The 26,475-nt window shown below is 40.8% G+C and overlaps 4 protein-coding genes across 4 annotated transcripts; 3 read left to right on the top strand and 1 right to left on the bottom strand.

The window, feature by feature from the left end:
* The first annotated feature begins 6,734 nt into the window (after positions 1–6,734).
* Positions 6,735–7,346, top strand: LOC140240833 (uncharacterized). Its single transcript, XM_072320604.1, has one exon. It carries the CDS (start codon positions 6,735–6,737, stop codon positions 7,344–7,346), a length of 612 nt encoding a protein of 203 aa, XP_072176705.1.
* A 1,560-nt stretch (positions 7,347–8,906) lies between these two features.
* On the top strand, positions 8,907–10,270 carry LOC140240541 (uncharacterized). Its single transcript, XM_072320305.1, has 2 exons — positions 8,907–8,923; positions 9,721–10,270. The coding sequence occupies exons 1-2, from the start codon at positions 8,907–8,909 to the stop codon at positions 10,268–10,270; spliced, it is 567 nt and encodes a 188-aa protein (XP_072176406.1).
* A 3,957-nt stretch (positions 10,271–14,227) lies between these two features.
* Positions 14,228–14,839, top strand: LOC140240832 (uncharacterized). Its single transcript, XM_072320602.1, has one exon. It carries the CDS (start codon positions 14,228–14,230, stop codon positions 14,837–14,839), a length of 612 nt encoding a protein of 203 aa, XP_072176703.1.
* Positions 14,840–21,976: 7,137 nt separating this feature from the next.
* Positions 21,977–22,661, bottom strand: LOC140240419 (uncharacterized). Its single transcript, XM_072320185.1, has one exon. The coding sequence runs from the start codon at positions 22,659–22,661 to the stop codon at positions 22,038–22,040; it is 624 nt and encodes a 207-aa protein (XP_072176286.1). The 3' UTR covers positions 21,977–22,037.
* Between the last annotated feature and the right edge of the window lie 3,814 nt (positions 22,662–26,475).

Genomic DNA, 26,475 nt, shown 5'->3' with positions numbered 1-26,475 from the left:
ATTCGAGTTGCATTTAAATAGCTGAGAGTTTATGGCGCTTTCGAGAGATTTTAGAGACTTTACTACTTGCCTCTCACATGTGGATGTTTGACGACTGCAGTTTACTTATCATGGACTGAAACTGTGAACTTTTTATCGTATCTAATGTGCATTGTATACATTTGTAATTGTTTCTGGGACGAACACTGTACTAGGGCTTTCTATAGCTCAGTCGGTAGAGCACCGGTCTAGCAATCCGGAGGTCTCGGGTTCGAATCCCGATGGAATCCCATTTTCTTTGCTCACTTTTCCACTAATAATTTATATTCTTTCTGGTCAGTTTATTCTGTCTTTATTTGTTACAAACTCAAAAAGCTGCATCACTTCGGTGATCCCTCGCATTTATCCCCAAGTTGAATTATCCTTCGGGTTTATGCCAGGTTCAAGTGTGTGCGTGTGTGTCACACACAAACACACTGATATAGCTTCTGACCACCCGAGCATTGAGAATTAAGGGTTTCTGGGACGAACACTGTACTAGGGCTTTCTATAGCTCAGCCGGTAGAGCACCGGTCTAGCAATCCGGAGGTCTCGGGTTCGAATCCCGATGGAATCCCATTTTCTTTGCTCACTTTTCCACTAATATGATATAAATTTTGTCACAGCATGTCGCTGGAATTTCTGTAATAGGTTATTCCGCATAATCAATTGCAAGTTTGTAAGCATGTAATCTTTCGTTTATTCTTTGCACGCAAACTTTTCGTCTTTTCATCTGGCGTTTCATCGTTAAAAGTGCCGTGCATTGGGTGTCGAAAGATGTGAAAGAAGAGAGAGAGAGAAAAAGAATGGAAGGAGGGTGCACACACACAAACAAACACAAACAAACACACATACGCGTACACAACTACACAGATTATACGAGGAACGTCAACGCCTACTAGACCAGCTGCCGATACAGGACCACGCCATCAACAAGGAACTTCTAGCCATCAACATCATCAGATCACAGACCATTAGGAACTACAAGGAACTTCGCAACTACAGGCCATTCATCGGACCAGGAGGATAACCTAGAGGAAATCAACAGGAACTCCAGGGGACAAGTTTTTACAACAATGTCCCGTCCCCACTTGAGGGAAAACCTACCTACCTACCATGGCGCTTTCGAGAGATTTCAGAGACTTTACTATAACTGCGACTCACCTGTGGATGTTTGACGACTGCAGTTTACTTATCATGGGCTGAAACTGTGAACTTTTTATCGTATCTAATGTGCATTGTATACATTTGTAATTGATAATTTTGTAACAGCATGTCGCTGGAATTTCTGTAATAAGTTATTCCGCATAATCAATTGCAAATTTGTAAGCATGTAATCTTTCGTTTATTCATTATCACTTTCATGGATCTCTCTGTCACACTTCTCACAGTTGCACATAAAAAACACAGACATGCACGTTCATACGCACAAACAAACGTAATATCCACATATTTCTACAAAACTTTTGCATACACACACATTCATGCACTACACGTTTACATACACGGTAAAGATTAAAATTGTCTTGAATTTTGTTAGTGTCACGTTGTTTGCAATAAATAATGGTTTCGTGGTTGCTTTATCAATTATTGTATTATCTATATGTATTCATGTTATGATATTGAGTATGTCATCGACATTCAAAATACAGATGGTAGTTTGTTTGTTTGTTTGACTGATTGTTTGTTTGTTTGTTTGTTTGTTTTTTGTACACCATAAGCAAAGGAGGTTGGATATTGGGGTTTTGTAAGGAATTGCACACTTCAGAAAATTCCCTTACATATTTCCTCGTTACGAACATAATTACTTCTTGAATAACATGCCCCTGCTTTCTGATAGAGGAAAGCCATGTGCTTATTATGGAGGAAAAGTAGAAATAATTACTTTGAATTTATATATATATAATATTTCATACTCATGAGAAACCCATGTGGCGAGAAGCTCTTATAGAGATGAGCACTGAGTGTCTTGCTTGTATTTTTTTTTCGATTGTTACTTGAGTATGTGTGCGCGTGTGAGTGCGTGTGTATGTGTGTCTGTGTGTGTGTTTCTTTGTGCGTGTTTCAGCTGATACTTAAAGAGGTATTACGCGTGATTGCCGAAAATGTAACGTGCAATATTTCAGTTGAACAAGCTATAGGATTGTTCGAATCGTGAAGTCTTGATGGAATACTTCACTATGATTGTCCTCTTCTGGATCGCGTGCAATGGTCTTCCACGAACCTAGATCTGCTCTCCCTCCATTGTACGAACCGATTAAGCGATGTTCCACGCTGGTCCACGGGATCGCATCTCCATTCCTCTCCGATCAAGTTAATTACATAACAATAGAATGGTTTTCCCAATTGTGTCAAACCAGTCTACGCTCATTGGTGTGTTAGATAAACCAATCAGAGCGATGGCGGGAAACTGGATTTCACATTCGAGTTGCATTTACTACCTGCGACTCACATGTGGATGTTTGACGACTGCAGTTTACTTATCATGGGCTGAAACTGTGAACTTTTTTATCGTATCTAATGTGCATTTTACATTATCGTAATATTTTGTAACAGCACGTCGCTGCAATTTCTGTAATAAATTATGACACATAATCAATTGCACGCCAACCTTTCGGCCACTAGTACATTTCTTCTGTCGTTTCATCGTTAAAACTGCCGTTGGTGTCGAAAGATGTGAAAGAAGAGAGAGGGAGAGGGAGTATGGAAAGGGGTGCACCCCCCCCCCCCCTTCACACACACACACACAAAATCACATACTAATGTGTGTAAAAGGTACAAGAATCTTCGTTGTCACTTGTTTTCCAGTAAAACGGGGTGGTGCATGTGAAGTTTTCGGACAAGAGTGAAGATACTTTGATTGCTCCACGTCAGTCTCCAATGTAAATGAATAAGTAATTAGAAGTAATTAGATATTCTTGTAACAGCATGTTGCTGGATTTCTAAAATAAAGTATATTATGCCACTTACAAATAATTCGCTAGCGTTTTATCTGTCTTTTCATCTGTTAGTGCTTGTCAAAACATCTGATCGAAGAGAGAGAGAGAGAGACAGAGTGTGTGTGTGTGTGGAAGTAAGGTTAACGAACACAATCACACATACTCATAAACACGGACACAACTACACAGACTACATTACTTGCCTGATATCCATGGTAGCCTCTTCAGTGTTGCCACAACGCCCTCACAAGATGTAGAATACAATAATATTTTGCAGGAAAGGATACGACTGTTGTGTAAATTTTAGAATTCCTTATGTGAATCGTACTAGTCGACAACATTCACGCTCTGGATATGCAGAACGGTATATAACCTCTAGGGTTATTGTGAGTTTTTTCATTTTTTTAAATAACTTTTCTGGCCAAACGGGGCATAAAATGATTTTGAAATATACGTAACGCTTATATAAAAGTACAGAATATTTCAAGGAATTTTGAATCAAATAAGCTTCAACAAAACATAGGTACAATTATAGTAATATCAACTTTGTATTTCAATGAATAAACAAGTCGACAAATATAATTTTATTTTTTTCAACTGTATACGATGGAAAAGAGGAATTCACAAGAGAAGCATAGCTTGAAAATTTTGTGAATTACTCTGGGAGATGATGGCATCTCAAAATCCGTCAAGGACTCCATGTATGAAAATGTTGAAATCATGACGTCAGGCGAAACAAACAGAAAGAAAAGACTATGACAAGGACAAGAACGAAAGCAAGGACGGAACAGACAGGAAAACAAACTAAAGATAAGCATTACAAAGAAAGAATGGGAAACAAAAACAAGTGGTCTACAATTAGGTTTTTACGAATGGTCGCCAAGGCATGGGTAGAAACTTGAAATTCAATAAAATTGTGCCAAATAGTGAAACCCAAACTCTTGACATTTTAAAATTAGTGAAGTCTTGACGGAATGCTTCATTACGATAGTCCTCTTCTCGATCGCGTGCCATGGTCTTCCACGAACCGAGATCTGCTCTTCACTCCATTGTACGAACCAATTGAGAGATCTATTTTTCACGCTGGTCCACGGGATCGCATCTCCGCTCCTCTCCGATCGAGTTAATTAGATAATAGGATGGCTTTATTATTTTATTGTCTCAAATCAGTCTACGCTCATTGGTGCGTTTGTTTAACCAATCAGAGCGATGGCGGGAAACACATTCGAGTTGCATTTAAATAGCTGAGAGTTTATGGCGTTTTCGAGAGATTTCAGAGACTTTACTACCTGCCACTCACATGTGACGACTGCAGTTTACTTATCATGGGCTGAAACTGTGAACTTTTTATCGTATCGAATGTGCATTGTATACATTTGTAAATGATATAAATTTTGTAACAGCATGTCGCTGGAATTTCTGTAATAAGTTATTCCGCATAATCAATTGCAAGTTTGTAAGCATGTAATCTTTCGTTTATTCTTGTTTACATTTGTAATTGATTATTTTGTAACAGCATGTCGCTGGAATTTCTCTAATAAGTTATTCCGCATAATCAATTGCAAATTTGTAAGCATGTAATCTTTCGTTTATTCATTATCACCTTCATGGATCTCTCTGTCACACTTCTCACAGTTGCACATAAAAAACACAGACATGCACGTTCATACGCACAAACAAACGTAATATTCACATATTTCTACAAAACTTTTGCATACACACACATTCATGCACTACACGTTTACATACACGGTAAAGATTAAAATTGTCTTGAATTTTGTCAGTGTCACGTTGTTTGCAATAAATAATGGTTTCGTGGTTGCTTTATCAATTATTGTATTATCTATATGTATGCATGTTATGATATTGAGTATGTCATCGACATTCAAATACAGATGGTAGTTTGTTTGTTTGTTTGACTGATTGTTTGTTTGTTTGTTTGTTTGTTTTTTGTACACCATAAGCAAAGGAGGTTGGATGTTGGGGTTTTTTAAGGAATTGCACACTTCAGAAAATTCCCTTACATATTTCCTCGTTACGAACATAATTACTTCTTGAATAACATGCCCCTGCTTTCTGATAGAGGAAAGCCAAGTGCTTATTATGGAGGAAAAGTAGAAAAAATTACTTTGAATTTATATATATATAATATTTCATACTCATGAGAAACCCATGTGGCGAGAAGCGCCTATAGAGATGAGCACTGAGTGTCTTGCTTGTATTTTTTTTTCGATTGTTACTTGAGTATGTGTGCGCGTGTGAGTGCGTGTGTATGTGTGTCTGTGTGTGTGTTTCTTTGTGCGTGTTTCAGCTGATACTTAAAGAGGTAATACGCGTGATTGCCGAAAATGTAACGTGCAATATTTCAGTTGAACAAGCTATATAGGATTGTTCGAATCGTGAAGTCTTGATGGAATACTTCACTATGATTGTCCTCTTCTCGATCGCGTGCAATGGTCTTCCACGAACCTAGATCTGCTCTCCCTCCATTGTACGAACCGATTAAGCGATGTTCCACGCTGGTCCACGGGATCGCATCTCCATTCCTCTCTGATCAAGTTAATTACATAACAATAGAATGGTTTTCCCAATTGTGTCAAACCAGTCTACGCTCATTGGTGTGTTAGATAAACCAATCAGAGCGATGGCGGGAAACTTGATTTCACATTCGAGTTGCATTTACTACCTGCGACTCACATGTGGATGTTTGACGACTGCAGTTTACTTATCATGGGCTGAAACTGTGAACTTTTTTGTCGTATCTAATGTGCATTTTACATTATCGTAATGTTTTGTAACAGCACGTCGCTGCAATTTCTGTAATAAATTATGACACATAATCAATTGCACGCCAACCTTTCGGCCACTAGTACATTTCTTCTGTCGTTTCATCTTTAAAACTGCCATGCGGTTGGTGTCGAAAGATGAGAAAGAAGAGAGAGGGAGAGGGAGTATGGAAAGGGGTGCACCCCCCCCCCCCACACACACACACACACAAAATATACATACAAATGTGTGTAAAAGGTACAAGAATCTTCGTTGTCACTTGTTTTCCAGTAAAACGGGGTGGTGCATGTGAAGTTTTCGGACAAGAGTGAAGATACTTTGATTGCTCCACGTCAGTCTCCAATGTAAGTGAATAAGTAATTAGAAGTGGTATTTGAGTATGTGTGCACGTGTGTGTGTGTGTGTGTGTGTGTGTGTGTGTGTGTGTGTGTGTTTATGCGTCTTTAAGCTGATAGTAAAAGAGGTACTACGCATGATTTCCGCAAATGTAATGTGCAATCTTTCAGTCAAACAAGGCATAGGACTGTTCGCATTCGTGAAATCTTGATGGAATACTTTACTATACGATAGTCCTCTTCTCGATTGCGTGCCATGGTCTTCCATGAACCCAGATCTGCTTACCCCTCTATTGTCCGAACCGTTTAAGCGATCTATTGTTCCACGGGTCCACGGGATCGCATCTCCACTCCTCTCTGAGCGAGTTAATTAGGCCTACAAAACAACAGGATGCCTTTCCTTATTGTTTAAAACCAGTCTCCGCTCATTGGTGCATTAGTTAAACCAATCAGATTGATGGCGCGAAATTGGATTTCTCCTTCAAGTTACATTTAAGTAGCTGAGAGTTTATGGCGATTTCGATCAAACTCATCTAGAACTTCCAACGAGAAAGATCTGCTATCATCATTGACATCAGTCTCCGCCATCGAGCAGCACACCGAGAACTCTACACCCAGCTTCTCCCGCTACATCCTCGAGTACCAAGTCATCACGATGTCGACTGGAAGCTGCGAGTCCGATCGCGAACCACCAGTCGTTTTGGTCCTCGGCCACAGCTACATTGGCAGCCTCAACAGCTTCATCGAGCGGGACCCGACCCGAAACAACCTGGCTCTAGAGAAGTCTTCTGTACTCACCTTCCTTCACGACGTCGGATATACACAGCCTGGTAACGTCTTCTCAGCCTCATCGCAGCTCGATCTCGTCTGGGAGCTGTTGCCCGATGCCGTGGTCATCGATCTCGGCTCTAACGATCTTTGCGAGCTAGGTGCAACCACCGAATCCACAGTCACCGCCCTCCTAGATCTTGCCCTCCGCATAGATCGCATTCCTGGAGTCCGTCACGTTGTCGTCTGCGGCATCATCCCCCGGCTCTTCGTCCCTAAATGGAAGACCGACTTCAACGCAGCCGTGCACGACACCAACCGGCTCCTCGCCAAGTTCCTGGAAAACCTACCCAATGTCCACTTCTGGCGGCATCGCGCCTTCACCCAGAACCACAACAAGCTCTTCATGCAGGATGGAGTTCACTTCAACGAGGCAGGCATGCTGAGGTACTTCCGCACCATCAGAGGCGCCGTGATGAAAGCTTACAAGATGGACTAGTATCAGAGACTTTACAACCTGCAACTCACATGTGAATGTTTGACGACTACAGTTTACTTATCATGGGCTGGAACTGTGGACTTTTTATCGTGTCTATGTGTATTTTACATTTGTAATTGATATTCTTGTAACAGCATGTTGCTGGATTTCTATAATAAGGTATATCATGCCACTTACAAATAATTCGCTAGCGTTTTATCTGTCTTTTCATCTGTTAGTGCTTGTCAAAACATCTGATCGAAGAGAGAGAGAGAGAGAGACAGAGTGTGTGTGTGGAAGTAAGGTTCACGAACACAATCACACATACTCATAAACACGGACACAACTACACAGACTACATTACTTGCATGATATCCATGGTAGTCTCTTCAGTGTTGCCACAACGCCCCCACAAGATGTAGAATACAATAATATTTTGCAGGAAAGGATACGACTGTTGTGTAAATTTTAGAATTCCTTATGTGAATTATACCAGTCGACAACATTCACGCTCTGGATATGCAGAACGATATATCATACCTCTAGGGTTATTGTGAGTTTTTTCATTTTTTAAAATAACTTTTCTAGCCAAACGGGGCATAAAATGATTTTAAAACATACGTAACGCTTATATAAAAGTACAGAATATTTCAAGGAATTTTGAATCAAATAAGCTTCAACAAAAACATAGATACAATTATAGTAATATCAACTTTGTATTCCAATAAATAAACAAGTCGACAAATATAATTTTATTTTTTTTTCAACTGTATACGATGGAAAAGAGGAATTCACAAGAGAAGCATAGCTTGAAAATTTTGTGAATTACTCTGGGAGATGAGGGCATCTCAAAATCCGTCAAGGACTCCATGTATGAAAATGTTGAAATCATGACGTCAGGCGAAACAAACAGAAAGAAAAGACTATGACAAGGACAAGAACGAAAGCAAGGACGGAACAGGCAGGAAAACAAACTAAAGATAAGCATAACAAAGAAAGAATGGGAAACAAAAACAAGTGGTCTACAATTAGGTTTTTACGAATGGTCGCCAAGGCATGGGTAAAACTTGAAATTCAATAAAATTGTGCCAAATAGTGAAACCCAAACTCTTGACATTTTAAAATTAGTGAAGTCTTGACGGAATACTTCATTACGATAGTCCTCTTCTCGATCGCGTGCCATGGTCTTCCACGAACCGAGATCTGCTCTTCCCTCCATTGTACGAACCGATTGAGAGATCTATTTTTCACGCTGGTCCATGGGATCGCATCTCCGCTCCTCTCCGATCGAGTTAATTAGATAATAGGATGGCTTTATTATTTTATTGTCTCAAATCAGTCTACGCTCATTGGTGCGTTTGTTTAACCAATCAGAGCGATGGCGGGAAACACATTCGAGTTGCATTTTAATAGCTGAGAGTTTATGGAGCTTTCGAGAGATTTCAGAGACTTTACTACCTGCCACTCACATGTGGATGTTTGACGACTGCAGTTTACTTATCATGGGCTGAAACTGTGAACTTTTTATCGTATCGAATGTGCATTTTATACATTTGTACATGATATAAATTTTGTAACAGCATGTCGCTGGAATTTCTGTAATAAGTTATTCCGCATAATCAATTGCAAGTTTGTAAGCATGTAATCTTTCGTTTATTCTTTGCACGCAAACTTTTCGTCTTTTCATCTGTCGTTTCATCGTTAAAAGTGCCGTGCATTGGGTGTCGAAAGATGTGAAAGAAGAGGGAGAGAGAAAGAATGGAAGGAGGATGCACACACACAAACAAACACAAACAAACACACATACGCGTACACAACTACACAGACTATACGAGGAACGTCAACGCCTACTAGACCAGCTGCCGATACAGGACCACGCCATCAACAAGGAACGTCTAGCCATCAACATCATCAGATCACAGATCATTAGGAACTACAAGGAACTTCGCAACTACAGGTCATTCATCGGACCAGGAGGATAACCCAGAGGAAATCAACTGGAACTCCAGGGGACAAGTTTTTACAACAATGTCCCCTCCCCACTTGAGGGAAAACCTACCTACCTACCATGGCGCTTTCGAGAGATTTCAGAGACTTTACTACCTGCCACTCACATGTGGATCTTTGACGACTGCAGTTTACTTATCATGGGCTGAAACTGTGAACTTTTTATCGTATCTAATGTGCATTGTATACATTTGTAATTGATAATTCTGTAACAGCATGTCGCTGGAATTTCTGTAATAAGTTATTCCGCATAATCAATTGCAAGTTTGTAAGCATGTAATCTTTCGTTTATTCTTTATCAGTTTCATGGATCCCTCTGTCACACTTCTCCTTCAAGTTACATTTAAATAGCTGAGAGTTTATGGCGATTTCGATCAAACTCATCTAGAACTTCCAACGAGAAAGATCTGCTATCATCATTGACATCAGTCTCCGCCATCGAGCAGCACACCGAGTCTTCTGTACTCGCCTTCCTTCACGACGTCGGATATACACAGCCTGGTAACGTCTTCTCAGCCTCATCGCAGCTCGATCTCGTCTGGGAGCTGTTGCCCGATGCCGTGGTCATCGATCTCGGCTCTAACGATCTTTGCGAGCTAGGTGCAACCACCGAATCCACAGTCACCGCCCTCCTAGATCTTGCCCTCCGCATAGATCGCATTCCTGGAGTCCGTCACGTTGTCGTCTGCGGCATCATCCCCCGGCTCTTCGTCCCTAAGTGGAAGACCGACTTCAACGCAGCCGTGCACGACACCAACCGGCTCCTCGCCAAGTTCCTGGAAAACCTACCCAATGTCCACTTCTGGCGGCATCGCGCCTTCACCCAGAACCACAACAAGCTCTTCATGCAGGATGGAGTTCACTTCAACGAGGCAGGCATGCTGAGGTACTTCCGCACCATCAGAGGCGCCGTGATGAAAGCTTACAAGATGGACTAGGTATCAGAGACTTTACTACCTGCGACTCACATGTGAATGTTTGACGACTACAGTTTACTTATCATGGGCTGGAACTGTGGACTTTTTATCGTGTCTATGTGTATTTTACATTTGTAATTGATATTCTTGTAGCAGCATGTTGCTGGATTTCTATAATAAAGTATATTATGCCACTTACAAATAATTCGCTAGCGTTTTATCTGTCTTTTCATCTGTTAGTGCTTGTCAAAACATCTGATCGAAGAGAGAGAGAGAGACAGAGTGTGTGTGTGTGTGGAAGTAAGGTTCACGAACACAATCACACATACTCATAAACACGGACACAACTACACAGACTACATTACTTGCATGATATCCATGGTAGCCTCTTCAGTGTTGCCACAACGCCCCCACAAGATGTACAATACAATAATATTTTTTATCGTGTCTATGTGTATTTTACATTTGTAATTGATATTCTTGTAACAGCATGTTGCTGGATTTCTATAATAAAGTATATTATGCCACTTACAAATAATTCGCTAGCGTTTTATCTGTCTTTTCATCTGTTAGTGCTTGTCAAAACATCTGATCGAAGAGAGAGAGAGACAGAGTGTGTGTGTGTGTGTGTGGAAGTAAGGTTCACGAACACAATCACACATACTCATAAACACGGAAACAACTACACAGACTACATTACTTGCATGATATCCATGGTAGCCTCTTCAGTGTTGCCACAACGCCCCCACAAGATGTACAATACAATAATAATTTTAGAATTCCTTATGTGAATTGTACTAGTCGACAACATTCACGCTCTGGATATGCAGAACGGTATATCATACCTCTAGGGTTATTGTGAGTTTTTTTCATTTTTTTAAATAACTTTTCTGGCCAAACGGGGCATAAAATGATTTTGAAACATACGTAACGCTTAAATAAAAGTACAAAATATTTCAAAAAATTTTGAATCAAATAAGCTTCAACAAAACATGGGTACAATTATAGTAATATCAACTTTGTATTTCAATGAATAAACAAGTCGACAAATATAATTTTTTTTTTTCAACTGTATACGATGGAAAAGCGGAATTCACAAGAGAAGCATAGCTTGAAAATTTTGTGAATTACTCTGGGAGATGAGGGCATCTCAAAATCCGTCAAGGAATCCATGTATGAAAATGTTGAAATCATGACGTCAGGCGAAACAAACAGAAAGAAAAGACTATGATAAGGACAAGAACGAAAGCAAGGACGGAACAGGCAGGAAAACAAACTAAAGATAAGCATAACAAAGAAAGAATGGGAAACAAAAGCAAGTGGTCTACAATTAGGTTTTTACGAATGGTCGCCAAGGCATGGGTAGAAACTTGAAATTCAATAAAATTGTGCCAAATAGTGAAACCCAAACTCTTGACATTTTAAGATTAGTGAAGTCTTGACGGAATACTTCATTACGATATAGTCCTCTTCTCGATCGCGTGCCATGGTCTTCCACGAACCGAGATCTGCTCTTCCCTCCATTGTACGAACCGATTGAGAGATCTATTTTTCACGCTGGTCCACGGGATCGCATCTCCGCTCCTCTCCGATCGAGTTAATTAGATAATAGGATGGCTTTATTATCTTATTGTCTCAAATCAGTCTACGCTCATTGGTGCGTTTGTTTAACCAATCAGAGCGATGGCGGGAAACACATTTGAGTTGCATTTAAATAGCTGAGAGTTTATGGCGCTTTCGAGAGATTTCAGAGACTTTACTACCTGCCACTCACATGTGACGACTGCAGTTTACTTATCATGGGCTGAAACTGTGAACTTTTTATCGTATCGAATGTGCATTGTATACATTTGTACATGATATAAATTTTGTAACAGCATGTCGCTGGAATTTCTATAATAAGTTATTCCGCATGCAATTGCAAGTTTGTAAGCATGTAATCTTTCGTTTATTCTTTGCACGCAAACTTTTCGTCTTTTCATCTGGCGTTTCATCGTTAAAAGTGCCGTGCATTGGGTGTCGAAAGATGTGAAAGAAGAGGGAGAGAGAAAGAATGGAAGGAGGGTGCACACACACACACACACACATAAATAATGGTTTCGTGGTTGCTTTATCAATTATTGTATTATCTATATGTATGCATGTTATGATATTGAGTATGTCATCGACATTCAAAATACAGATGGTAGTTTGTTTGTTTGTTTTTTGTACACCATAAGCAAAGGAGGTTGGATGTTGGGGTTTTGTAAGGAATTGCACACTTCAGAAAATTCCCTTACATATTTCCTCGTTGCGAACATAATTACTTCTTGAATAACATGCCCCTGCTTTCTGATAGAGGAAAGCCAATTGCTTATTATGAAGGAAAAGTAGAAATAATTACTTTGAATCTATATATATAATATTTCATACTCATGAGAAACCCATGTGGCGAGAAGCTCTTATAGAGATGAGCACTGAGCGTCTTGCTTGTATTTTTTTTCGATTGCTACTTGAGTATGTGTGCGCGTGTGAGTGCGTGTGTATGTGTGTTTCTTTGTGCGTGTCTCAGCTGATACTTAAAGAGGTACTACGCGTGATTGCCAAAAATGTAACGTGGAATATTTCAGTTGAACAAGCTATAGGATTGTTCGAATCGTGAAGTCTTGATGGAATACTTCACTATGATTGTCCTCTTCTCGATCGCGTGCAATGGTCTTCCACGAACCTAGATCTGCTCTCCCTCCATTGTACGAACCGATTAAGCGATGTTCCACGCTGGTCCACGGGATCTCCATTCCTCTCCGATCAAGTTAATTACATAACAATAGAATGGTTTTCCCAATTGTGTCAAACCAGTCTACGCTCATTGGTGTGTTAGATAAACCAATCAGAGCGATGGCGGGAAACTGGATTTCACATTCGAGTTGCACTTACTACCTGCGACTCACATGTGGATGTTTGACGACTGCAGTTTACTTATCATGGGCTGAAACTGTGAACTTTTTTTATCGTATCTAATGTGCATTTTACATTATCGTAATGTTTTGTAACAGCACGTCGCTGCAATTTCTGTAATAAATTATGACATATAATCAATTGCACGCCAATCTTTCGGCCACTAGTACATTTCTTCTGTCGTTTCATCTTTAAAACTGCCGTGCGGTTGGTGTCGAAAGATGTGAAAGAAGAGAGAGGGAGTATGGAAAGGGGTGCACCCCCCCCCACACACACACAAAATATACATACTAATGTGTGTAAAAGGTACAAGAATCTTCGTTGTCACTTGTTTTCCAGTAAAACAGGATGGTGCATGTGAAGTTTTCGGACAAGAGTGAAGATACTTTGATTGCTCCACGTCAGTCTCCAATGTAAATGAATAAGTAATTAGAAGTGGTATTTGAGTATGTGTGCACGTGTGTGTGTGTGTGTGTGTGTGTGTTTATGCGTCTTTAAGCTGATAGTAAAAGAGGTACTACGCATGATTTCCGCAAATGTAATGTGCAATCTTTCAGTCAAACAAGGCATAGGACTGTTCGCATTCGTGAAATCTTGATGGAATACTTTACTATACGATAGTCCTCTTCTCGATCGCGTGCCATGGTCTTCCATGAACCCAGATCTGCTTACCCCTCTATTGTCCGAACCGTTTAAGCGATCTATTGTTCCACGGGTCCACGGGATCGCATCTCCACTCCTCTCTGAGCGAGTTAATTAGGCCTACAAAACAACAGGATGCCTTTCCTTATTGTTTAAAACCAGTCTCCGCTCATTGGTGCATTAGTTAAACCAATCAGATTGATGGCGCGAAATTGGATTTCTCCTTCAAGTTACATTTAAATAGCTGAGAGTTTATGGCGGTTTCGATCAAACTCATCTAGAACTTCCAACGAGAAATATCTGCTATCATCATTGACATCAGTCTCCGCCATCGAGCAGCACACCGAGAACTCTACACCCAGCTTCTCCCGCTACATCCTCGAGTACCAAGTCATCACGATGTCGACTGGAAGCTGCGAGTCCGATCGCGAACCACCAGTCGTTTTGGTCCTCGGCCACAGCTACATTGGCAGCCTCAACAGCTTCATCGAGCGGGACCCGATCCGAAACAACCTGGCTCTAGAGAAGTCTTCTGTACTCGCCTTCCTTCACGACGTCGGATATACACAGCCTGGTAACGTCTTCTCAGCCTCATCGCAGCTCGATCTCGTCTGGGAGCTGTCGCCCGATGCCGTGGTCATCGATCTCGGCTCTAACGATCTTTGCGAGCTTGGTGCAACCACCGAATCCACAGTCACCGCCCTCCTAGATCTTGCCCTCCGCATAGCTCGCATTCCTGGAGTCCGTCACGTTGTCGTCTGCGGCATCATCCCCCGGCTCTTCGTCCCTAAATGGAAGACCGACTTCAACGCAGCCGTGCACGACACCAACCGGCTCCTCGCCAAGTTCCTGGAAAACCTACCCAATGTCCACTTCTGGCGGCATCGCGCCTTCACCCAGAACCACAACAAGCTCTTCATGCAGGATGGAGTTCACTTCAACGAGGCAGGCATGCTGAGGTACTTCCGCACCATCAGAGGCGCCGTGATGAAAGCTTACAAGATGGACTAGTATCAGAGACTTTACAACCTGCAACTCACATGTGAATGTTTGACGACTACAGTTTACTTATCATGGGCTGGAACTGTGGACTTTTTATCGTGTCTATGTGTATTTTACATTTGTAATTGATATTTTTGTAACAGCATGTTGCTGGATTTCTATAATAAAGTATATTATCCCACTTACAAATAATTCGCTAGCGTTTTATCTGTCTTTTCATCTGTCAGTGCTTGTCAAAACATCTGATCGAAGAGAGAGAGAGAGATAGTGTGTGTGTGTGTGTGGAAGTAAGGTTCACGAACACAATAACACATACTCATAAACACGGACACAACTACACAGACTACATTACCTGCATGATATCCATGGTAGCCTCTTCAGTGTTGCCACAACGCCCCCACAAGATGTAGAATACAATAATATTTTGCAGGAAAGGATACGACTGTTGTGTAAATTTTAGAATTCCTTATGTGAATTGTACTAGTCGACAACATTCACGCTCTGGATATGCAGAACGGTATATCATACCTCTAGGGTTATTGTGAGTTTTTTTTCAATTGCTTTAATAATCTTCTGACCAAACGGGGCATAAAATGATTTTGAAATATACGTAACGTTTATATCAAGTACAGAATATTTCAAGGAATTTTGAATCAAATAAGCTTCAATAAAACATGGATACAATTATAGTAATATCAACTTTGTATTTCAATGAATAAACAAGTCGACAAATATAATTTTATTTTTTTCAACTGTATACGATGGAAAAGAGGAATTCACAAGAGAAGCATAGCTTGAAAATTTTGTGAATTACTCTGGGAGATGAGGGTATCTCAAAATCCGTCAAGGACTCCATGTATAAAAATGTTGAAATCATGACGTCAGGCGAAACAAACAGAAAGAAAAGACTATGACAAGGACAAGAACGAAGGCAAGGACGGAACAGTCAGGAAAACAAACTAAAGATAAGCATTACAATACAATAATATTTTTCAGGAAAGGATACGACTGTTGTGGAAATTTTAGAATTCCTTATGTGAATTGTACTAGTCGACAACATTCACGTTCTGGATATGCAGAACGGTATATCATACCTCTAGGGTTATTGTGAGTTTTTTCATTTTTTTTTAAAATAACTTTTCTGGCCAAAGGGGGCATAAAATGATTTTGAAACATGCGTAACGCTTATATAAAAGTACAGAATATTTCAAGGAATTTTGAATCAAATAAGCTTCAACAAAACATGGGTACAATTATAGTAATATCAACTTTGTATTTCAATGAATAAACAAGTCGACAAATATCATTGTATTTTTTTCAACTGTATACGATGGAAAAGAGGAATTTACAAGAGAAGCATAGCTTGAAAATTTTGTGAATTACTCTGGGAGATGAGGGCATCTCAAAATCCGTCAAGGACTCCATGTATGAAAATGTTGAAATCATGACGTCAGGCGGAACAAACAGAAAGAAAAGACTATGGCAAGGACAAGAACGAAAGCAAGGACGGAACAGGCAGGAAAACAAACTAAAGATAAGCATAACAAAGAAAGAATGGGAAACAAAAACAAGTGGTCTACAATTAGGTTTTTACGAATGGTTGCCAAGGCATGGGTAGAAACTTGAAATTCAATAAAATTGTGCCAAATACTGAAACCCAAACTCTTGACATTTTAAAATTAGTGAAGTCTTGATGGAATACTTCATTACGATAGTCCTCTTCTCGATCGCGTGCCATGGTCTTCCACGAACCGAGATCTGCTCTTCCCTCCATTGTACGAACCGATTGAGAGATCTATTTTTCACGCTGTTCCACGGGATCGTATCTCCGCTCCTCTCCGATCGAGTTAATTAGATAATAGGATGGCTTTATTACTTTATTGTCTCAAATCAGTCTACGCTCATTGGTGCGTTTGCTAAACCAATCAGAGCGATGGCGGGAAACACATTGTTCCATTGTTGCCTTTAAATAGCTGAGAGTTTATGGCGCTTCCGAGAGATTTCAGAGACTTTACTACCTGCCACTCACATGTGGATCTTTGACGACTGCAGTTTACTTATCATGGGCTGAAACTGTGAACTTTTTATCGTATCTAATGTGCATTGTATAAATTTGTAATTGATAATTTTGTAACAGCATGTCGCTGGAATTTCTGTAATAAGTTATTCCGCATAATCAATTGCAAGTTTGTAAGCATGTAATCTTTCGTTTATTCTTTGCACGCAAACCTTTCGTCTTTTCATCTGGCGTTTCATCGTTAAAAGTGCCGTGCATTGGGTGTCGAAAGATGTGAAAGAAGAGGAGAAGCTCTTATAGAGATGAGCACTGAGTGTCTTGCTTATATTTTTTTCGATTGTTACTTGAGTATGTGTGCGCGTGCGAGTGCGTGTGTATGTGTGTCTGTGTGTGTTTCTTTGTGCGTGTTTTAGCTGATACTTAAAAAGGTACTACGCGTGATTGCCGAAAATGTAACGTGCAATATTTCAGTTGAACAAGCTATAGGATTGTCCGAATCGTGAAGTCTTGATGGAATACTTCACTATGATTGTCCTCTTCTCGATCGCGTGCAATGGTCTTCCACGAACCTAGATCTGCTCTCCCTCCATTGCACGAACCGATTAAGCGATGTTCCACGCTGGTCCACGGGATCGCATCTCCATTCCTCTCCGATCAAGTTAATTACATTACAATATAGGATGGTTTTCCCAATTATGTCAAACCAGTCTACGCTCATTGGTGTGTTTACCAATCAGAGCGATGGCGGGAAACTGGATTTCACATTCGAGTTGCATTTACTACCTGCGACTCACATGTGGACGTTTGACGACTGCAGTTTACTTATCATGGACTGAAACTATCTAATGTGCATTGTACATTATCGTAATGTTTTGTAACAGCACGTCGCTGCAATTTCTGTAATAAATTATGACACATAATCAATCGCACGCCAACCTTTCGGCCACTAGTACATTTCTTCTGTCGTTTCATCGTTAAAACTGCCGTTGGTGTCGAAAGATGTGAAAGAAGAGAGAGGGAGAGGGAGTATGGAAAGGGGTGCACCCCCCCCCCCTTCACACACACACACACAAAATCACATACTAATGTGTGTAAAAGGTACAAGAATCTTCGTTGTCACTTGTTTTCCAATAAACGGGGTGATGCATGTGAAGTTTTCGGACAAGAGTGAAGATACTTTGATTGCTCCACGTCAGTCTCCAATGTAAATGAATAAGTAATTAGAAGTGGTATTTGAGTATGTGTGCACGTGTGTGTGTGTGTGTTTATGCGTCTTTAAGCTGATAGTAAAAGAGGTACTACGCATGATTTCCGCAAAAAAAAAAAAAATGTAATGTGCAATCTTTCAGTCAAACAAGGCATAGGACTGTTCGCATTCGTGAAATCTTGATGGAATACTTTACTATACGATAATCCTCTTCTCGATCGCGTGCCATGGTCTTCCATGAACCCAGATCTGCTTACCCCTCTATTGTCCGAACCGTTTAAGCGATCTATTGTTCCACGCTGGTCCACGGGATCGCATCTCCGCTCCTCCCCGAGCGAGTTAATTAGATAACAATGGGATGACTTTCCCTATTGTGTCAAACCAGTCTCCGCTCATTGGTGCATTATAGTTAAACTAATCAGAACAATGCGGGCTGGAAACTGGATTTCACCTTCGGGTTGTATTCAGAACGCTGAGAATTTATGGCGATTTCTGTCAAACTCATCAAGCGCGTGGAAAGTGTGGAACATACAAGAACTTGGTGTTTGTATTTTGCATTTCTGTGAATCAGGGACACAGTATTGAGTCTTGAAGAAATTTATATATAAGAAACACAAACGAATTAGAAAACATTAAACGAATTGTAACGATGCAATATCAATACATGTCGTAGTTCTTAATACTCAAATATATACTTATCTATTCTATAGATTATGTCAATTGTCAGCAAACCACTTCAATATATTTACAGTTCGACCAATCTTATTTTGTTCCATTCCCCAACATCACATTTTTTTTATTTACTGGCACAGTTTGTAAGTACAGTACGTCATCTTTCATTTATTCTGTATCACTTTTATTGATCTCTTTATCACACTACTCACAGTGGCATTATGGTTTATAAAAAACCCACACATGTACATACGTAAGCGCATATTATGTTGATATGTTATATATTCGCATATTTATACTAAGACTTTTTTACATACACACTCATGCATACATACTTGCGTTTTCACATTATCTTATGAATCAATATGAAATAGTTTCTCCTTGGTAAAGATTGTAGTTGTCATGAATTTGTCATTGTTATCTTGTGTACAAATTATTATTTCATGATTGCTTGATCTCAAGATGTATTAAAAGTATCTGTATGTATGCATGCTATGATAATATCGTAATAATAATGAGTTACATGACATCGACGTTCAAGATGTCGGTGGTAGTTTTTCACACCATAAGCAAAAGAGGTTAATGACATTATATAGAATTTCACAAAACTTCAGAAAATTCCCTCACACATTCTTTCGTTACTGGCATGATTACTCACTTATGGGTAACGTTGTTCTCTCTGCTTTCTGAGAGAGGGCAGGAGGGTGAAGCGAAGTGCGCAGCATGCTATCCAAAGGACACACACAAATTATGTAAATGTTCTATTTTGTTTATATCGCCGTGTTGTAGTTTTCTAATCCAGCGATGGTTGCATCAAAACGTTAAAATCAAAGAAACAACCAAACTGAAATTTTCTTCAAACTCCCCTGATAAATGTGTTCTGTTAGGAATACGCATAAATGTTTATGCAAATTCCTGTACGCATGAGAAGCCCAAGCGTTGAGAAGCTCTTATAGAGATGACACAAAAACATGGCGCTTGAGGTCAACATTCGTGTTTCCTCCTAAACTATTGGTGGTGATGTGGCTTTATTACTGTAGAGTGTCACAGAAATGATGAGAGTGTTGTTGATCATTTCCACCTCTCTCTCTCGAGACATTTCCTCAATTCATGTTAGATATATATATATATATATATATATATATATATATATATATATATATATATATATACATGTATATATATATATATATATATATATATATATATTATATGTATATATATATATATATATATGTACTGCGTGGGAAAATGTATTTAATCTTGGTGTAATTAATGTTGTGTAATTGTTGTCAACAGCTATTATTGCTATTTATTCACTGTGTAAGTATTCGTAAGTGTGTTATTACCTGCCATGTGTCCCGAATAGGACCATGGACCTGGTATATATGTCAGCATGTCCTTAAGGCGGTGTCACACCTGTCCGGGCAAGCTACGCGGGCTTGTGGCGAGGAGGTAGTTTAAGCACGTAGAAGATTTTCCGCGGGCGGACAAGAATGTTTGCAATTTTCGCACTTGTTTCTTACTTACTAGACGCGTGCCACTTAGCTTCTACTTGCGTGCGTTCCGTGTGACTTGCGTGCGTTCCGTGTGACTCGCGTGAGAGCTTTGAAACCGATCCATTTTCTGTTACGAGCGACTTACGGGGATTGCGAAGTACCTGCTTTGGCGTTGCCTGTGAGGTGCTACCGGTAAGGGTTTCCTACTTGTGTTCTGCGCGTACCTCTATGGGCAACTCCCGTGACTCTTCCGGAACAAGTTTTGAGCATGCTCAAGGCCTTGTCATACCGTATCTGGGGAAGTTTTGCGGCTTGACTTGCGGGGAAACAAATTTGCTACCCGGAGCTCTCCGCAGTTGGCCCGAACTTGACAGTACCTAGCACTTATCTCGTCCTTAGTTGCCCGAAGGTGCGCACGCTAGTCCAATTTTCCCGCAGCAAAGTTTTGAGCATGACCAAAACTATTTCCGGATGAGTCGCGAGGATTGCCCGAAGAGTTCCACGCAGAACACCCGTAGGAGGGCCGTAGCCGCCGCAATTCACAGGCATTTGACCCACTTGAAGTAGGTAAGTTGCCCGCTGATCTATGCCTATGTGAAGGGAGTGCGTGCCATTTGTGGGCTAATTCTCTTCTTTGTCCTCTGTCCTCTGTGGCGTCGAGGACTACCTGGTCCCTTTCGGACAGGACTTCATCCGCCGAATGGACTTCAGCAGCAATTTGATGCATTTGCTGTGAATCTTCCGGGCTTTGTGGCTGTCCATCCACTGGACGTTCTCTGCCCTTGTGCACTTTCCGTCTACGGGGCATCTTCACTTCTTGAAAGCTAGTTGACAAATGATTGTTTGCCCATCCACTCGAACCAGCCTATTGTTCAGGCTAGCACTCACCTCGCAGGCGACTAGTACGCAGATAACACGCAGTTGTGGCGCAGGTACTTCGCAGAGTCCGTATGTCGCCCGTAACTAACATAAAAGAAGCTATCACGAAGCTATCACGTGACACCCACGCGCCTAACATGCAGTTCAACTGAATACACGCAAGAAGGACTTAGGTATCACGCGTTTATCATGTAATACCCACGCCAAACTCGCCCTAAACCTTGTCCGGCCGCAGAAATTATTCTGCGTGCTGAAAAATCCCCATACGCAATAAGCCCGCTTAGCTGGTGTGACAGGGCCTTTTTTGGCAGCGGGTAAATACAGCCAGCGTGCGCACCTCCGGGTAACTACTTTTGAGATACATGCTGGGTACTGTCATGTGCGGGTCATCTGCGGGGACCTCCGGATAGCAAAAATGTTCTTCGGAAGTCGCACAACAATATACAACAATATATTCTCTATTATAACAGAAAATGAAATAAAATACCATTGAAAGTATGAATGTGCATGTCATACCTTGATCGTTGTACAATGTAATAATTAATGCAGACTGTTTAGTTGTGTACGTGTGTGTATGAGCTTAAAGTGTGTGTGTGTGTGTGTGTGTGTATGACCATACCTTCCTAGTACATTTTCTCTCTCTCTCTCCCTTCTTCTTCTTTTACATCTTTCGACATCCACTACATGACACTCTTCAAACACTCTTGAAACGACAGAAAAAAGACAGACAAAAAGATGTGGTGCAATTAATTGATATGTGGCATAATTTATTATTGATAGAAATTCAGCGACATGCTGTTACAAGATTATGAATTACAAATGTACAAGTTCCAGCCCATGATAGGTAAAAGTTCACAGTTCCAGCCCATGATAAGTAAACTGCGGTCGTCAAACAGCCACATGTGAGTCGCAGGTAGTTTTGGTCTCCGATACCTAGTCCATCTTGTAAGCTTTCATCACGGCGCCTCTGATGCTGCGGTAGTACCTCAGCATGCCTGCCTCGTTGAAGTGAACTCCATCCTGCATGAAGAGCTTGCTGTGATTCAGGGCGAAGGAGCGATGCCGCCAGAAGTGGACGTTGGGTAAGTTTTCCAGGAACTTGGCGAGGAGCCGGTTGGTGTCGTGCACGGCTGCGTTGAAGTCGGTCTTCCACTTGGGGACGAAGAGCCGGGGGATGATGCTGCACACGAGAACGTGACGGACTCCAGGAATGCGAGCTATGCGGAGGGCAAGATCTAGCAGGGCGGTGACTGTGGATTCGGTGGTTGCACCTAGCTCGCAAAGATCGTTAGAGCCCAGATCGATGACCACGGCATCGGGCGACAGCTCCCAGACGAGATCAAGCTGCGATGAGGCTGAGAAGACGTTACCAGGCTGGGTATATCCGACGTCGTGAAGGAAGGCGAGTACAGAAGACTTCTCTAGAGCCAGGTTGTTTCGGGTCGGGTCCCGCTCGATGAAGCTGTTGAGGCTGCCAATGTAGCTGTGGCCGAGGACCAAAACGACAGGTGGTTCGCGATCGGACTCGCAGCTTTCAGTTGAGCTTCCAATCGACATCGTGATGTCTTGGGTTTGTACTCGATGATGTAGCGGGAAAAGCTGGGTGTAGAGTTCTCGATGCGCTGCTCGATGGCCGAGACTGATGTCAATGATGATAGAAGATCGATCTCGTTGGAGGTTCTAGATGAGTTTGATCGAAATCACCATAAACTCTCAGCTATTTAAACACAACTCGAAGGTGAAATCCAATTTCGCGCCATCAATCTGATTGGTTTAACTAATGCACCAATGAGCGTAGCCTGGTTTGACACAATAAGGGAAGCCATCCTATTGTTATCTAATTAACTCGTTCGGGGAGGAGCGGGGATGCAATCCCGTGGACCAGCGTGGAACAATAGATCACTTAAACGGTTCGGACAATAGAGGAGCGAGCAGATCCGGGATCGTTAAGGACCAGTGGAGCTATCTTGGTGCTGGGTTATTCAGTAAGTTTATGCACAGGTGTCGCTTGTTTTAGTGCACAAAAATGGCGCGTCATAAGGTAACAAGTGTAAAACCTAAGGAGTATTGTACTTTTCCATATGCCATAGGCCTACGTACAGAGACTTTTGATAACTTGGCTATGCTTACATCACATCACGCAATATTGAATTCCTGTTACTTTCATCACAGAAAACATTACATGTATACCTTATTCGCACACCACATACTTCAGTCATACATTCAGCGAAATGACGCAAGTCCAGATGACAAAAAGATGCCTCTGAAGTGCAGCACATGTATACGATTGTGTGCTATATTTACGATGGCTAACTGAAGACGAGAATGATTGTAATAGGAAAGTCACAAATAAAGTAATATTTCATGACTTTTAGTTTGTTAAATATCTGATTTAATACATCTACCCTCCCTTGAAATCACATGGATTAAGTCCGACATGGTGTTGTATGAAACCGAGTGCAGTGTACATTTTGTATTCTGTTAATGCTGTGAAACACCCCTTTGTATCTCAATAAATATATTATGCTTACTGTTGAAGGGAAAATACCAGCTTTTATTTTGTTGATGTTGTTGCTATTCTAGAAACAGACATGAAAGAGCAGCAGTTCTTTAGTTATGGACGACAGTTTGTAGTATAATGTAACTCATACAGTATCTACACAAGCATCATGGAAACACGTGTTGACATTAGCTTTTTCTCTGTCTGACACACACAAACTGACATTAGCTTTTCCTTTCTCTGACACATACACACAAACACACATATACAACATCACTGACACCACTATTTGCTTCATAGCATGTTGTTGCCATGCAATCACAAAGACAAGTACATATTATTTGTCCATGTACAGTGTATTATGATTTTATTTCAAAGTCTATCACATACCGGTGACATTCATATTTCCCAAGAGGCTTAATTTTTTGACTGTATGAGGGCTGCTCATTTGCTGGTAAGACATGATGGACTTTGTCAAGAAGCAATGCATTCTCTACATGATGTTAATTTAATCTTGAATATTGTGAGTTTAAACTTCAATATGTGTTTTCTGATGAAAATCACAACAGACACTGTTCAAGCAAAACTCGAGTATCGGTTCTGCCTCCCTCGGATAGGACATAAAATGGCGGTCCAGTGTATGAGAGAGTAACAACTCATGCACGTAAAAGATCCCGCTTCATTCATTCATCTCAAAGAGCAGGGTGGTTAACCCGGTGAAGTGGTCCCACCTCACATCCAACTGGACCCCATGGAAGACCAGCTTAACGCAGCTGAATATGGGCTATCCAGCCCATATTATTCTAATGCATGTTTTATTAACTGAATCTTAAATAATTTAGCTCATATGATCATGGACATGTATAAGCATTACAAAAAAGTAATTTGGGGGAGGGGCAAAAATATTTTGTAATCACAAATGCATGATGAGAGACGGTGCTGATCTGGCACAATTCGTTTTACCAATAATGCTTCATTTTCTCAGAAGAGGTATTGCAGAAACCACAAGAATGTGAAAAAAAGCTTTTTGCAAATTCTACCTTATCATACTCGGTATCTTGCTGTAAACGTACCAAACAAAGGGGAACCAGCTAAATACTGTAAAGGACTGCCAAATACATCTCACTAAAAGCAGCACCTTGTCATTAAACAGCAGATTTTACTTGTAATACATCAGGAGAAACATTTTGGCTTGTCAATGCAGATATGTGTACTACACTGGGTAATTTGGATAGAATAATGGTGCTAATGACACCTGGTTTACTTGTAAGCTGGAAGCAAATGATATACACAAACCAGTCTATCATCATGATTCAGAGCTGTGAGTATATGCGACCCTGCATCACAAAACCAACAAAAAAGCCGCCAGACATGGATTTTTAGTTAAGAGCAGATTCTGAAAGAGCAGACTCTAAGCTTTAAAATGATGTATATCTCAATTCAAAAGGACTCTCCTCACCTATCCTAATATTGGAAAGAAAGCACACACTCTGACTGAACTGAGAAAAGAGGCCCTGAAATACAGGGTCTATTCAAGCGCTTAATCTTTACCAAGCCGTGGTAGCTGTGGGAGGAATGGAACAAAAAACAGGATGTTAATCACCAGAGCAACAACAATGAAGGGATTGTCAGATTAAGCTGAAATTCGCCATGCTTTATTAACACATTATGTAAATGATTAATGCCAACTTACAATGCAGTAGCATCATTCTTTCCAAAGTTATTGGAGTTGAAATTGAAGAGTATTGACAGAGTTTTTAAAAATGACTTGCTCTTTCAGAAAATATGAAGAACTCATGATTGGTTGGGTTGACCTATTTCAACTTTTTCAGTCCTAACACAGAATAAGTGCGTGCGACTTTTTGTTTGTTTTGTGACGCACAGTCACATTATGTCAATGACTGACAATCCTTACCATCTACACTGGTCAGTGAAAATCACAAATTTTCAGGCATTGATCGGTACACAGAAGAAAATGCAGCCATGCATATTTCTCAGTTGTTAATGAGATCAGGCCGTAAATTCATTATCTAAAGTGGAGAGAAACCAAAATATCAATAAACCAAGTTATGTCTATGATAGAAGAAGTCATTTCTGGCAATGCAATAAGAACTTGGGTGTTCAAGAGGTATTAACCTGTTGAAGACGAGTCCCAAGAATACTCAGGCAGATGTCTATGGGAAATGCGTGTAATAGCAAAATCAGTCCGTCCTCAATGGGTTAACAGTTCACTGACATCTGACCTCTGATTTTAGAAGACTAGCAAATTCAAAACTGTTTGAGGTCTTTGCTTCAAGACCTAAACCATGAACACAGTATTGAAAGAGCAGCTATAGAGTATAAAACCAGATTGTTCTGAGTTGGCTCAGTTGGTAGCGCGTCTGCCTCACGATCACGCGGCCCGGGTTCAAACCCGAGTCTAGACTGAGCAATGTTGTGTGTAAACATACCGTCCCCTCTAGCAAGAGGCAAAACACTCTGTCCCTCGGATAGGACATAAAATGGAGCACCCGTGTATGAGAGAGTCGCAGCTCATGCACGTAAAAGATCCCGCTTCATTCATTCATCGCAAAGAGCAGGGTGTCTAACCCGGTGAAGTGGTCCCACCCCACATCCAACTGGACCCCATGGAAGACCAGCTTACTGTAGCTGAATATGGGCTATCCAGCCATCTTCACAGATGGAAAATGAACAGCAACAACAACAAAACAACAACTACAAATACAGTGTATGTCTGATACTCTTGAGGTCTGTTTCATGACAGTCTTATACAAATTTTCGCTCATAAATCACACTTATGAGAGACTTCATGAAGTGGATTTTACTTCTCTTTGAAAGTCTCTAATGGCTACATAAGAGCAACTTTGGCCA

The sequence above is a fragment of the Diadema setosum genome, chromosome 17 (assembly GCF_964275005.1).
Source record: "Diadema setosum chromosome 17, eeDiaSeto1, whole genome shotgun sequence".
In the NCBI taxonomy this organism is placed as follows: Eukaryota; Metazoa; Echinodermata; class Echinoidea; order Diadematoida; family Diadematidae; genus Diadema; species Diadema setosum.
The sequence above is the reverse complement of the archived record's forward strand: the minus strand, read 5'-3'. Positions and strand labels throughout refer to the sequence as shown.

What these genes read in the sequence shown, in the direction of transcription:
- LOC140240419 (XM_072320185.1), bottom strand. Translation starts at nt 22,661, where the DNA reads ATGTCGATTGGAAGCTCAACTGAAAGCTGCGAGTCCGATCGCGAACCA.
- LOC140240833 (XM_072320604.1), top strand. Translation starts at nt 6,735, where the DNA reads ATGTCGACTGGAAGCTGCGAGTCCGATCGCGAACCACCAGTCGTTTTG.
- LOC140240832 (XM_072320602.1), top strand. Translation starts at nt 14,228, where the DNA reads ATGTCGACTGGAAGCTGCGAGTCCGATCGCGAACCACCAGTCGTTTTG.